Below are 13062 nucleotides of genomic sequence, written 5' to 3' on the forward strand. Positions count from 1 at the left end.
AATTTCAAAACTTCTTCAGCAAGACATTACACAATCAGAAATTATAAACACACATTTGAAATGAATAATACTTCAGGCAACGCATCCAAGGAGGAATGGATTTGTGTGAATGTGAACTAAAATAAAATGAAGTAGAAAATAAAACCCTGCCAACTATACTAACTATATTATTTGAAAGAAAGGCTAACAATCTTGGGGAAAATAGAAGAAAGAAAAAGAATTGCAAGATTTGGGAGAGGGGGGAAAAGGCAAATCAGCAAAATCAAAAATATCAGATTTGCTACCCTCCACAGTGTTGAAAAAGGTGGCTTAATGCCAGATGCACCCTACACTTAATCAAGATTCTTTTCTAGACTAATACACAAATGATCAACTTAACAATACAGTACAGTAGCTCACCGAGATAATGGATTACAGAGCCCGAGCCTGCACCGCTATAAACTTTGATATATCGTTGCATATATACGTGTGTGTGTTTTTTGCCGTAACATACAGGTATATTTATACCTGTAACTGCTTATTTATACCTATAACTGTTTATTTTACCAGTTCACTGCCTAATTTAATAGTTCAAACAAAAACATACCTTAAATGATCATACCGTAACAATTTAATATTTCATACAAAAATACACCCCAAACCATCATCCCAAAACACCCAAAGTCATCTTACATTACCCTCCTAAAACTGTTACTCTTAAATATACACACCCATAAAGCACTTATAACAATGATTTACTAATTTTAAAATAATACTAATGTGAACACAGCAAAATACCTATAAAATATTAAGTAAATCTTTAATACAAATTAAATAAATGTCTTACAGAAGTGTGACAACTAATCAAGCTAGTCGTTTTTTCTCATAGTATTGAAGGCGTTCCGTTTTCCTTCTTACTATAAAGTATATTTATATAAACAAACAGTACCCGTAAAGTAAAATAAAAGCCTTGTTATTAACCTATTAAGCGTCACTGACTGCATATTTCGGTCAGCCACATACCATATCACATCTTCATCGCAGCAACACATACTACCTCTTTCAAGGATGGTGCGCTACTGAATTCAGTTCGAAATGCTCTTCCCTCATACACAAATTTTAGGAACGTCAGTTGGTAACACTGTGAGCTAAATTAGCGGTAAATGGCAACTTTTTTTGTAAGGGAAAGACAGTCTGACGAGGACAATGACCTCCACCTCCTGCTACACTTTTGGCATTCATTGATAAACAAATGATTTCTTTTTGTTTGACACCATTTATCCCCCCACCCATAATGAGCGATCTAAAGCGAAAGAAAAATCTTTTGCCTGAAGAGATATTATCACTACTCGTTGCAGAGAATGATGATGACTGCGATAAAAGGATATAACGGCGCCTTTTCCATAATCAGCACAAAAATTACTTCTCCCCCTCTCTCTCTGCTGCAGATTCCACAAACTTTTTGTTCAGGATAAGGGCAACCCTGTGGAGTAACGCTTTACTTTTCTTTCACACTAAGGTGTGAAATTTAGTGTTCAGAATAAGGGAAACCCTGTGGAGTTTTTTCTAGAAGTTTTGTTGAAGTCATGGAGCATGTTGTAGCAGTAACGAACAGACTTTCCATCCAGTTTCCAGATGAATATATAGAAAGTTTGCCTACAATATCAAGCGCACTAAAATGGTATGACAGAAATGAAAATGAAATTAAACAATTCATTAATCTACTAGATTTATTTTTTTCCCTTTTATGTTTCATGCTTATAATCTTTAGGATATAAAAATGCAAAATAAATTCTCTGAACTTTTCTTATGCTACATTATTATCCTAATAACTTTATACAAAAATCAATATCAATGTAAAAAAGAACACACAAAAAAAGCAAAAAAATTAGCATTGATCAAATGACCGCTATGTGAGCTAGAAAATGTGATGATATGAGAGCAGCCATGTCTCTCGTAAAGGACGCTTAACATGTTAATATAAACTGCAGGACAGTATGCAGTACAGTATTGTAAAGTGAAATTACAGTGTACTGAAAGCATTCACATGTATTCATGTGTGGGTGATGCACTTTCTCCCTCACTCAAACTCCCAGCATTCCTTTTGGCACCTGATTTGAAAAAACAGTTTGGCACTCGATTCGTAGGCGAAAACCCTCAAAATTGATACTTCCATTTCACACCGATTTATCCACAAGTACAATATCTCAGTGCGCTACTGTACTTATACAGTTGACCAAAATGGCTGTCCCTAACATAAACATCCTAGAATACCGACTTACCAAGAGAAAATCGACTATGCATCTAACATTCTTCTCATCAAATATGGACTTGTAAAAGCCTAATCATTTCCACTTACATTCTACTCGAGTATGTACAGCAGAAAAGTGTCAGATACACTAAAAACAATTAATGAGTCCGTCATTATTAGTCAGTACCATACAACGGTAAACAGCAAGTTCAAAAATACCATCATTCTTTCCCTGACACAGTAGGAAAGTGCAAATTGAAAACTTTACAAGAAAAACCAACCTACAACTAAGCAAAAGCAAGCAGATAAGCCAATGGATGGTGAAATTATCATAGGATAATTAAGTTATTCTAGTCTGCACATTCTACCAACAGCCAGGATTGGTGACTGATAAAAGGCAGTTTAATCGAACCAGTGTCAACAATTTCGAGGCTGCCCAGCCAAACCACAAAACCAAAATTAACAGATGTAAAAAGGTTGGCAAGAAGTAACTGTATTTGATAAACTGAAGGTTGGCAAGAGGTAATTGTATTTGCTAAACTGAAGGTTTTTATGAAACTTGGTTTTAAGAACACAAAACTACTGTAGTTTTTTCATACACACCAATACATCATAATTAGCCCACATGTGTAGTCTCAAACATTCCCATACTCAACAGTCTTTTGTCTATCAGACGGGAGGAGAATAGACAACACGTGCCACATGGAACCTCAGGTAAGAACCATGAACTCGCTACTGTGTTTTTGTAGTACAAATGTGAAGTTGCAAGAACAAGGGTTTATGAAGTCAGAAAACAAGAATGATAAGGTTGTTTGAAAAAACCAGTTTTGCTTTATACATTAAATTCTTAAAACAAATTTGTTTTAACTGATTAAGTCCCAACCTCGTACAGCCTTCCGGAACAAAAACAAGACATTAGTAATTGCTAAAAGATCAACTGAGTGTCAGCTGCCTATCAACAACTCCAACTCATTCGAGGACCAGAGGCTGCCATCATATGTCCTGAGCACTACCAGTTACAACCATACCAAGACTGCTCCGACATAATGCCACAAACACACCTGAATGTTCTGACCAGATCAGGTGCAGGCACTGGTGTCTTATGAAAGGTTAGTCAAGACCTCTTGTCCAGGCCAATAATGGCCATGGAGATGGTATTCCCATAGAATCCAGCTCAGAGGACCAACGAATTGGCAACTTGTGGTTCAAAATCTTTGTGAATGGGTCCATCAGTGGCAAGCCCTTTAAGTACCAAGATCCATTCTGATGGTAGAACCTACTTTTTCTGTCTGAGTCCATCTGCTATCAGTGTGCCTTCCTGGGACAAATCTTGGGACAATGCTTAAATCACTTACTTCTGCCTAAATAAAGCTGTCTACAATGACACAGATTTGGATTCTGAAGTAACTCCACAGATGTGATACCATCACCAGCCAATTATCCAGATGTCAATAGTTTTGGGATAGACCAATCTGCCCATGCCATTACTAATACAGGCAGTGCCCATTTAATGGTGGGGATTCCATTCCCAGCTGAGTGCCACTAACCAAAAATCGCTGATAATTATGGTAATAAATGGCGTTCATGATGCCGTAAGCAACAATAATACACTTATCCGCACCGATAAACTGCTTACCGACACCGAAAATCGCCTACCGTCACTGAAAATCGGGTAACAACGTCGTTAGCCAAGCACCATAAAACTGGATCGCTGTTAAATGATGGCGCCAATAAGCGAGGACTGCCTGTACTGAATTCCAGCTGAAGACTTGACAAGTGGTTGCCAAGAAGAAACATGGGATTCTAACTGGAAAACCTTACTTCCCCCCACAAAATGAAGGATATAGAAGTGGCCTCCCCTGAGGTTCAAGAATTTCAGTAAGTTCCCTTCCTACTGTACAACTGTACTGACTTTATTTTCTTGCTCTTCATGCAAAAACAAGACCTTGCACTGGCTACCTGAAGTTCATTCCCGGTAAGCTGAGATTAGCCTAATTTACAGGGATTTGCTAGCATAATGGAAAAACTCCCAACTGCTGAAAGCAATAGGTGGTCCCTACAAGAGGTCATTCTTCCGTCTGGCAGACAAAGTTATGTGAGACAGTGAATGTGGGCCAATTATGACTGATGGGGTTGTAATGAAACAAACTAATAACTAAAAAGTTAAAATTGAAAGGATTCTTACAAAAAGTTTTAAAGGGACTTTGCTATCATCCACTCTTGCTTAAAAGTCAAGTCGATCAATTCCTTAACCTATAAGCTTTGATAAAGTCTGCACAGCAATGAAGTCAATCAATAACAATACTGAAACAATAAAAAATACAAAAATGTTTACAGCTCATTTATTAAGATTGTTAATCTGTTTCTGTTTATTTTTAAAATTTACAATGAAAATACTCAAGGTGCTCTCCAACCCTTTTGTGTCTTCTCTGAGAAGCCTACTGGCATAGTGCAGTGGTGTTCAAAACTGTATTCATTAAAACACATTTATTTCTCTTTCTGACTAGGTTAACATTTGTCTAAGATCCATATCAAGTAACTAATTACAAATAACTACATTTAGCACATACTGCATCATGAGCTCACAGAATACAGTATATTTAATATTCATACCATACAATGTATTTAATATTCAGTAACAGCATTAGCATTTCAATGTATAGTTTTCTGTATTTTACCTCTCCACGGTTTAGCCTTGACTCTATTTACTGTGGTTCATTCTCTAGACTAATCCCTTCAGGTATTGAGGGATAACCAACTGACCAACCATGCATCACTGTTCTTATTGTGACTAACACAAGTTTAGGAGTTATCATCAAAATCCAATTACAGATACTGTATTTGGTATCATAAAATAGTGTTAGTGATAGCAGTAACTTTGCATTAGCTTACAGAGCAAATAATACTGCTAGGTTATGTAACCATAAAGTACAGTAATCCACCTCCAAGTACGCTAAAGACAAAAAAATTGGCCTAAGCTTGCCAAGGCTATACATACACATGCACTTTGAGTAATACTTACTTAGGTGAAGCTTGGGGATTACCTCTACCTTCCGACGAAATACTGAAAGGATGAAGATACCTTACTTCCATGAAAAATCTCAGGAGCTACAAATAGGATTGGGTGAGGTTTAATGAAGGACAGATTGAAAGACGTGGAAGGATGGATCACAAGTACTAAAACACACACACACTCACATATATGTTCATACATACAGTACAGAGAGAGAGAGAGAGAGAGAGGTTAGTTATAAATGATTTGTTTAACCAGACCAGAGAGAGAGAGAGAGAGAGAGAGAGAAGAGAGAGAGAGAGAGAGAGAGAGAGAGAGAGCGAGCTTGTATTGTATTTTGATTATTTATCAAGGCTTGTGTCCAACCTGTAATCTGTAACAGTCAATTTACTCAAATCCTTAAGTACCTTCCATCTTCAAGTCTTAAACCACCATGGTCCCAAGTCCTGGTCCTTGTATATTCATATCTGCGGACTTTGCCCCTTTCTAATTTTCCATTATTATTCTGAAAAAAATATTAACCTTCCAGCATTAAATTTAGTTTTAGTTTCCCAAAGCCATTTACAAGATTTGTTTTTCAGTACTGTCTCATTACTTCTGATGAAACTTCCTTACTCTCAACTAGGTGTATAGCAGTTTTGTCTACAACACTTCTGATTACCAAGATTAAAACTGTTACACTAAGTACTGTATCTCTAATTGCCAGATCTATCTGCTGCCTACTACTTAAAGTACTTATACTGTATAGCATGGTTTAACTGCAAGGCTCAATTTTTTGCCATTTAACAATACTGTACACTTGACCTATAAGCACCCCCTCATCACCTATCCCATGTTGCAATAATGTTTCTAGGAGTATACTGACCTTATCTGACTCAACTTTCACGAAATGTTATCAAGATTTGATTTATCCTAGCCTTTTTATTCTTTTTGTCTTTTCCTTTACTGTATTATGATTTCAATATCCTCCTATAAATGAACAAATGTATTTATTTATGTGTAAACTATTTCAAAAACGACTCTGTCCCAGAGTTTACTCATACAGTAGCATCTAATTTATTAATGTTGTTTCACTGGTTCTACATTATAGCGGCTAACCAATAAATTCTTATTTTAAGGTATATATACTACTTGGCAAGAAACCTATACGTATGTAGTACTGTACGGTTATGATTGCTTTCACGAATGAAAAACCAGTTACCCCATCTGATGATTAGAGGCAGTCTAATTCTTTTTATACATACTTAAACAAAATTATTTTCTTTCAAATACAATTGGCAGACTACAATACCTCTTACAAGGCATTTGCTTGCTCTTGGGAATGTACGGAAGTATCTCCTGCATTCCTAATTATCAACTTGAGCAGTAAGGAACTACCTCCCCCCCCTTTTTTTTTATCTTATTTTATATTCACTCGTACCTCATTCTCCAACTTTTGATAACTGCATCAACTGAAGATGATTCTTGGTTATGGTACACTGTTTTCCATGTCTGTAAGTTTCATTCTGATTACTTTTGCCATGCTAATTACAGAATTGTTATGAGAGAGAGAGAGAGAGAGAGAGAGAGAGAGAGAGAGAGAGAGAGAGAGAGAGAGAGAGAGAGAGAGAGAGAGAGAGAGAGCATCAGGCAAAAACACCCCTTCTATTCTTGTGTGAAACAACCAATACCTCTCCTCTTCCTGCTTTACAAAATGGTATTCAGTTACTATAATAATTACTAAAAATAAACAAAAATGCATGAAGTACTGTACCAGAAATAATCACAGATAAAGAACATCATCATATACTCATGGGCATGTATAAAAAAAAAACTAATTAACTATTTTTTCTACCAGAATGGCAGGCAAAAAAGCAAGCTCATTTGAATTAATAGTACATGAAAATTACCTTGACTAAGTTATATTCATAGAATACAAACTTCTAACCATCAAATACCGATGGAATAAGAACAGAGAGAGAGAGAGAGAGAGAGAGAGAGAGAGAGAGAGAGAGAGAGAGAGAGAGAGAGAGAGAGAGAGAGAGAAAATAGGAGGGGGGCATGGCAAGGGATTACCATGTTGAGGCCCACACCTAGGTCAATTTTGACATTATTCATAGTTATTGAAAGCAACGAGGTTATATATGAATCTGGAATTGAATACAAGGTACCAGATTACGTTAAAACTGCTCCCTGTAGAAGCATTCCTAGACAGGGAGAGGGAACAGAAAGAGAGACCTTTATCTGTAGGCTTGGTATGTAAACTGCTACTCAGTTTCTTCTTCAAGTGACCTTTATCTATAGGCTTGGTATGTAAATTGCTATACAGTTTCTTCTTTAAGTGAACAAAAAATGGATTCACACTTCTCCCTAGGCCAGCAAAGAACTATCTGCTTGGCCAAGCAGAGAAGTAAAAAAGGGAAAAAAAAAAAAAGTTAAATGTAGCCCAACATGAATCGATCCACCTCTGCAAGATGGTAGGGCATAAAAATCATGGAAAAAAAACAGAAGAGAATTACAAAGCTTGGCAACACAGGGTTGAAGAACACATTCCAATTTCTCTGAGTAAAATTAAGATGTGGTGTTCTAGTAAGCACTATGTGATGGAGAATCAGTGGAGGGTCTAGTTCAGCTCACTGTAACAGTGACCTTTCCATGAAGAAGTACAAAAACAAGAGAGCCAATGTGGCTATCTTGCTGAGTCAAGAAAAGAGAATCTAGATAAGTTTGGACTTCAGAGGAGGATTTGATCACTGAAACTGCTTGAAGTCTTGGTTATGTGCAGATGATGAAGTGTTACAATACAGTTGTTGTTACATGGGTTTGGAAATATGCACAATAATTTGTTTAGAAAATTGTTATTTTTTACAATCTAATGAAATGCCAAAGACATGTGCACTATTACCAAACACTAACTGGTTTCTGACCAAAGCAGTTTCATCAGGCAAACAAGCCTTTTCTACACTTCAGATATTCATGTTGCTGATCCTAACTGGTTGTAAACTACAGTAAGGTTGGTAAAACTCCTACTTTAAGGTGCAATCACCTATTTTTAATATAAACTAAAAATACTTTCCAACTGACTCCCACAATCTACTTTACCCCTTAACCAGTTCTAACATAGGCAACACCGAGTTGTCAATATTACATGCCCAGTCTGATGATTCTGTGCAGAACACGACTTATACAACAACGAAATAAATTACCCCCAAGATTAAATTCTGGTAAAGCACTTAATGCATACAAATGATTTTCACAGAAACAAAGTGGTAAACAATGCAAAACAAGAAGATGGACAGAACTGCCACTGTATGTTTGCTCAATTTTAAAGAAAAGAAAGTGGGAGGAGGAACACAAACAAGAGATGGGGGATGGTTAAATCAGGCTGGATACAACCATATACAAGGCAAGGGCAAACTTAAATATAAGTAAAAGAGTAGTGTTACAAGAGAAAACAATGCAAGATATACAGTTAAAAGTAATTACAACAAAATAAGGCATTACTTAAAAGACTGAAAGGAAGTGAGAGCCATAAACCATTAGTTACGGATGCAAAACTATTAAAATACAATGAGCAAATTATTCTGACAGAGGAGTCTTTGTGAGGATGGTAAGTAACCCTACTAAACTGCAACAATAGGCAGAACTTCAAATAGGCTGTCAAGAGGCAATGGGGAGAGGAAAAGTAAAAAAAAAAAAAAAAAAAAAAAAATTGTTGTCCATCATGCTAACTTATCTAATAACACACTTACTTGACAGACAGTGAAAAATCTCCTGGTGAGCTTTCACTGACTCTGATAAGGAATGCACCTTCGTGTTTATTTAATAAAAGTTTCTCGGCATCGGCACGTGTAATTCTTCCATAGTACCACCTGCAAGAGAAAAGCAATTCAGCACAAGCTATATACTAATTACATGCAAGATTTAAGATTTTGGATTCCTTTAAGATATCTACCAGAACAATTCTTATGCTATCATCTGAAGTCTGTAATAGCTGCGCAAAACTAATGCAAATGTTATTTGGCACTAAACTTAGTCACAGTCCCTACACAAGATCAATACCTGAAAAAGGAGATTTAAGTAGCAACCAAAAAAATAAAGATTTAAAGGAAACAATCACCTCATGTCAAACCACAGAAATGGATAAGGAGTCTATGGTCCCCAAAACGGGCCTTAAAGCTGGAACTACAGAAGGGCCAACAACTTTAAAGGACCCAAACTAGATGACGAAAGTAGAGTGCTGGCTGTGCAGACTGCCTACCCATCTAAACACAGTCAATCAAGAAGGCTAATATAAATCTCTCTAGGAAACACGAGACTATAATTTCAATCTGCTTGCCAGGCGAAACCTGGCCAAGAGGCTTAACTAATTCACCCTGATCTTTTCATACTGACAAAAACTGAGAGCTACTTTAAAATTTCTTGTACATTTATTTTGAGGCAACATTTATTTTGCTGAATCCATAGGAGTTAGGTGAGCTAGGTAATGTAGAAACTGAAATTTCCTGTTTGTTTTATAGAAGACCTTTCATCTGTTTACTTTCAAGAAGCAGAGCTAAAATGAGAGCAGAATGGTAGATGAATCTCCATGAAATCAACATTCATCCATAGGAATTTGGTGAACTTGGACAATCTAGCAACCCCAATCTGTTACCAGGTAATATAACCAAATAAATTAATTAAATTTCTAAACTTGTATGGATAGCCCCAAGAACTCTTTATTTATATTCAGAGCTGAAATGAAAGGAATACCACGACAAATACAGTACATGGTCACATAAGTATAAGCAATTGGGAAATATTAAAAAAAAGAATCAATAACTTCTAAAGGCATTTAGCTAGAAGAGTATGTCAGTAAAACCAAGAAGAAAAATTGCCAGGTTGTCATGTGGATTAATCTTACAGTAGACTCTGAGAGAAAGGGAGAGATGATAAAGTAAAGCCAGATGCACAAGAGGCACTAAGAACCTCAATGTTTCCTGTAGAAGCTGAGGAAAACAGCCGCTCATGACTGGACACACCTGTGCACCAAGACATAAAAATGCACTGTGCTGGTTTCATAAAGTTACCAAGGTTCTGGCCCTTTATGGACAAATCATTGAGGTGTCAGAAGACTTGCTCTTCTGAAAGATACAGTGCTTATTTGAAAATTTAAAACATATGAAGCATCTATTCCTTATCCATAAATTTGTGTACACACACTCCAGTACTGTTAGTTGATGTCTCCTGACGTTAATCACATTTTAGAAACAACAGTTATATAAAGAACATTGTAGACAGTATACATGTATGAGAAAATAAACAACATAAGGGCAGCATATCAATAAATAGATAATACCCCTACGTTCCCTTAATTTCGAGGCACCCGAGATACAACTTATTACAGGCAGTCCCCGGTTATCGGCGGGGTTCTGTTCCCGGCAGTGTGATGATAACAGAAAATTGCTGACAACCAAAAATCGGCGATAGCAGTACTAATAACCCGCTTATCGGCACTGATAACTGGATGTCGGCGCCGCTGTTAAGTGGGGATCGGCTGCCAATAAGCGGAGATTGGCGCATACTGGCGCCAAAAATTCAGTTATCGTCATCGCTAGACAAGCGCCATGAAACCAGATCGCCAATAACCGAGGCCGCTGATAACTGGGGACTGCCTATGCCGTAGAGTATAATGGAAGGCTAACAACTTCATGAAGCTGACTCACATATGCCCCAATAATATTCTAATCCAATTAGCCAAGCATTACATTATCATTATTAATATATATAAATTACTTAGTTATTCACAATATCACCTGTCAAATCTATGTGAGTGAAATAACTTTCCTCTCTATTCTCCATTAAAGTTCCACTCAAAACATATTAAATGACAATACGGTAATACAGAAAACTTACTCATGACTTTTCATCTCTATATAGTTGCTGGGAATAAGTCCTTCTCTTCCATCTAACTCTGCTCGGAACCAATTCATATCATCTTCCATATTTAACACCTGCAAATTAAACAGATTCTGTCACACCCATGAAATATGAAACTTTATTTAATCAGGAGTATGTATCCTTTACTAAGTGTCAAGTTTAACTACATATGGTAGGATTAAGCATACACTATTCCACTTTGAAAATTGAAGTACCTGAGGGTAAGCTAGTATGGTGATTATTGCCTGATAAACCAAACAATGGTCAAAATTTTCAACTGAAAGTGTACACTGGAAGAGAACAACAGACATAAATCTTATTCAAGTCTTAATTAATCAAAATTAGATGTCACCAAATGAAAACAATTTAAAAATTACTTGGTAATACCACTTGTTTTCATGCAATAGTGCTTACTTTGTTACTGTTTCTGCAAAACATTTCAGTAAGTTAGCCATTGTTATTATTAAAAAAACTAAGTTAGCCATTGTTATTATTAAAAAAATTATCAGAGAAGCTTTCGAGGGAAACCTCATAAATCTCATAAACCTGGGCAGATTAATGCAAATGTAGGGAGGGTTTTTACTAAATTTTTATGATATATATATAGTAAGTTTTTAATCTATGTTTACATGCACTGCCATGATGAGTTTAAACACTAATTTTGTCTGAATGGGTAAAACTTGATGTTGGAAACAAACTGATCATTAACATGCCTTGCTGAATTACTTAGTCTAATTGCTGAGCTGCTGTAAAGAGATGTGAACTATATATAAAAATCGGGCTTGTTCAACATGGAAGAAAATGGAAATTTTCTCCCACTAACCTAAATTGTTGTACAGTAATTCATGTTTATCATAAGACTGATTAAAAAAGCCTGACAGCTACAAAAACATCAGTTGTACTCACCTTTAAGATTTGTCCTTTTCTAAAACTAAGCTCATCTTCTGCCGTGGCATTAAAATCATGTTTTGCCACTGCCTCCATGGTGAGAACTGAAAAATACATAACGTATAAAATAGCTGCAACAGCCTAATTGGATAAAGCAAAATCTCATACAAAATACTGTAAAAACATCATTGCCACTTACTACTACATAGCATAGTGCTCCTGCAAAGTAATGATTCTACTTGGTTTATTTCCAAACGATTTAGTGACAAAACAATCACCATCTATAAGCTAACAAAACCATTTCTCATATGAGAGGGAAAAATATAAGCACCTAACCTCATATTTTGGAAACAACAGCAACTATGTCAATATCCTGCTAATACTTTTGGAAAACAACTGCATTTTTTACTTCACTTCATGGAGTTCACAAAATGGTCAAATAAAACTTCAACACTGCTTTTCAGATTCATAGGAGTTGTTGTATTAAACAAAACATTCAACACTAGAGCTGCCAAACTTCAATGTTCACCGTTAACTAATACAATTTCTTGTGGAGGACGTCCAAAATGATCATATAAGGTCACTCATAGGGATAGTGAGAGTGAGAGTAAAAAGGTTCGAAAGGCGTAACAGGAGGAAAACCTGGCAGTTGCTCTATGAGAAAACTGTAAGGAGAGATGGGAAAGTGAGGCGGAAGAAAGAGAATATGAACACATACAGAAAGAGGACTGAATGGGGAAGCACACAGGGGCCATAGGGATGCTGTAATGAATGTTATGTAATGCCTACAGTGCACTGACAGCACTATTCCCCTTACAAGGAAAACCTGGCAGATCCTTCCCATAAACTCTTGACCGATGTGACACTGGTGATCTCCTGTCTAGATTTTAAATGACTTTGCAAAATTTTATAAGCTATCCAACAGCTGTCTCTAGCCTATTAAATAAAAATCATGGCACTCATTTTGCCTTGGTTATCCCTTACCTAAAAGGTTTAACAGTAATAAGGGTTTTCTGATGTGCAACATGAACTA

General features: G+C 36.4%; 1 protein-coding gene across 7 annotated transcripts in view; it reads right to left on the reverse strand.

Annotated features, from left to right (window-relative positions):
- drk (growth factor receptor-bound protein 2 drk) overlaps positions 1 to 13062 on the reverse strand; it is a 37459-nt gene that overhangs the window by 14354 nt on the left and 10043 nt on the right. For 4 of the 7 annotated variants that reach the window (XM_067093194.1, XM_067093196.1, XM_067093197.1 and 1 more), the window contains exons 2-5: positions 12048 to 12133; positions 11118 to 11215; positions 8975 to 9094; positions 5253 to 5294 (exon numbers count right to left, since the gene is read on the reverse strand). In XM_067093194.1, coding sequence (XP_066949295.1) covers positions 5253 to 5294; positions 8975 to 9094; positions 11118 to 11215; positions 12048 to 12125 — 338 coding nt within the window. In that variant the 5' untranslated portion in view covers positions 12126 to 12133. The remainder of the gene's footprint in view (positions 1 to 5252; positions 5295 to 8974; positions 9095 to 11117; positions 11216 to 12047; positions 12134 to 13062) is intronic. The other 3 variants (XM_067093199.1, XM_067093201.1, XM_067093200.1) reach the window with 1 other exon arrangement.

This window comes from Macrobrachium rosenbergii, chromosome 49, assembly GCF_040412425.1.
Source record: "Macrobrachium rosenbergii isolate ZJJX-2024 chromosome 49, ASM4041242v1, whole genome shotgun sequence".
Classification (NCBI taxonomy): domain Eukaryota; kingdom Metazoa; phylum Arthropoda; class Malacostraca; order Decapoda; family Palaemonidae; genus Macrobrachium; species Macrobrachium rosenbergii.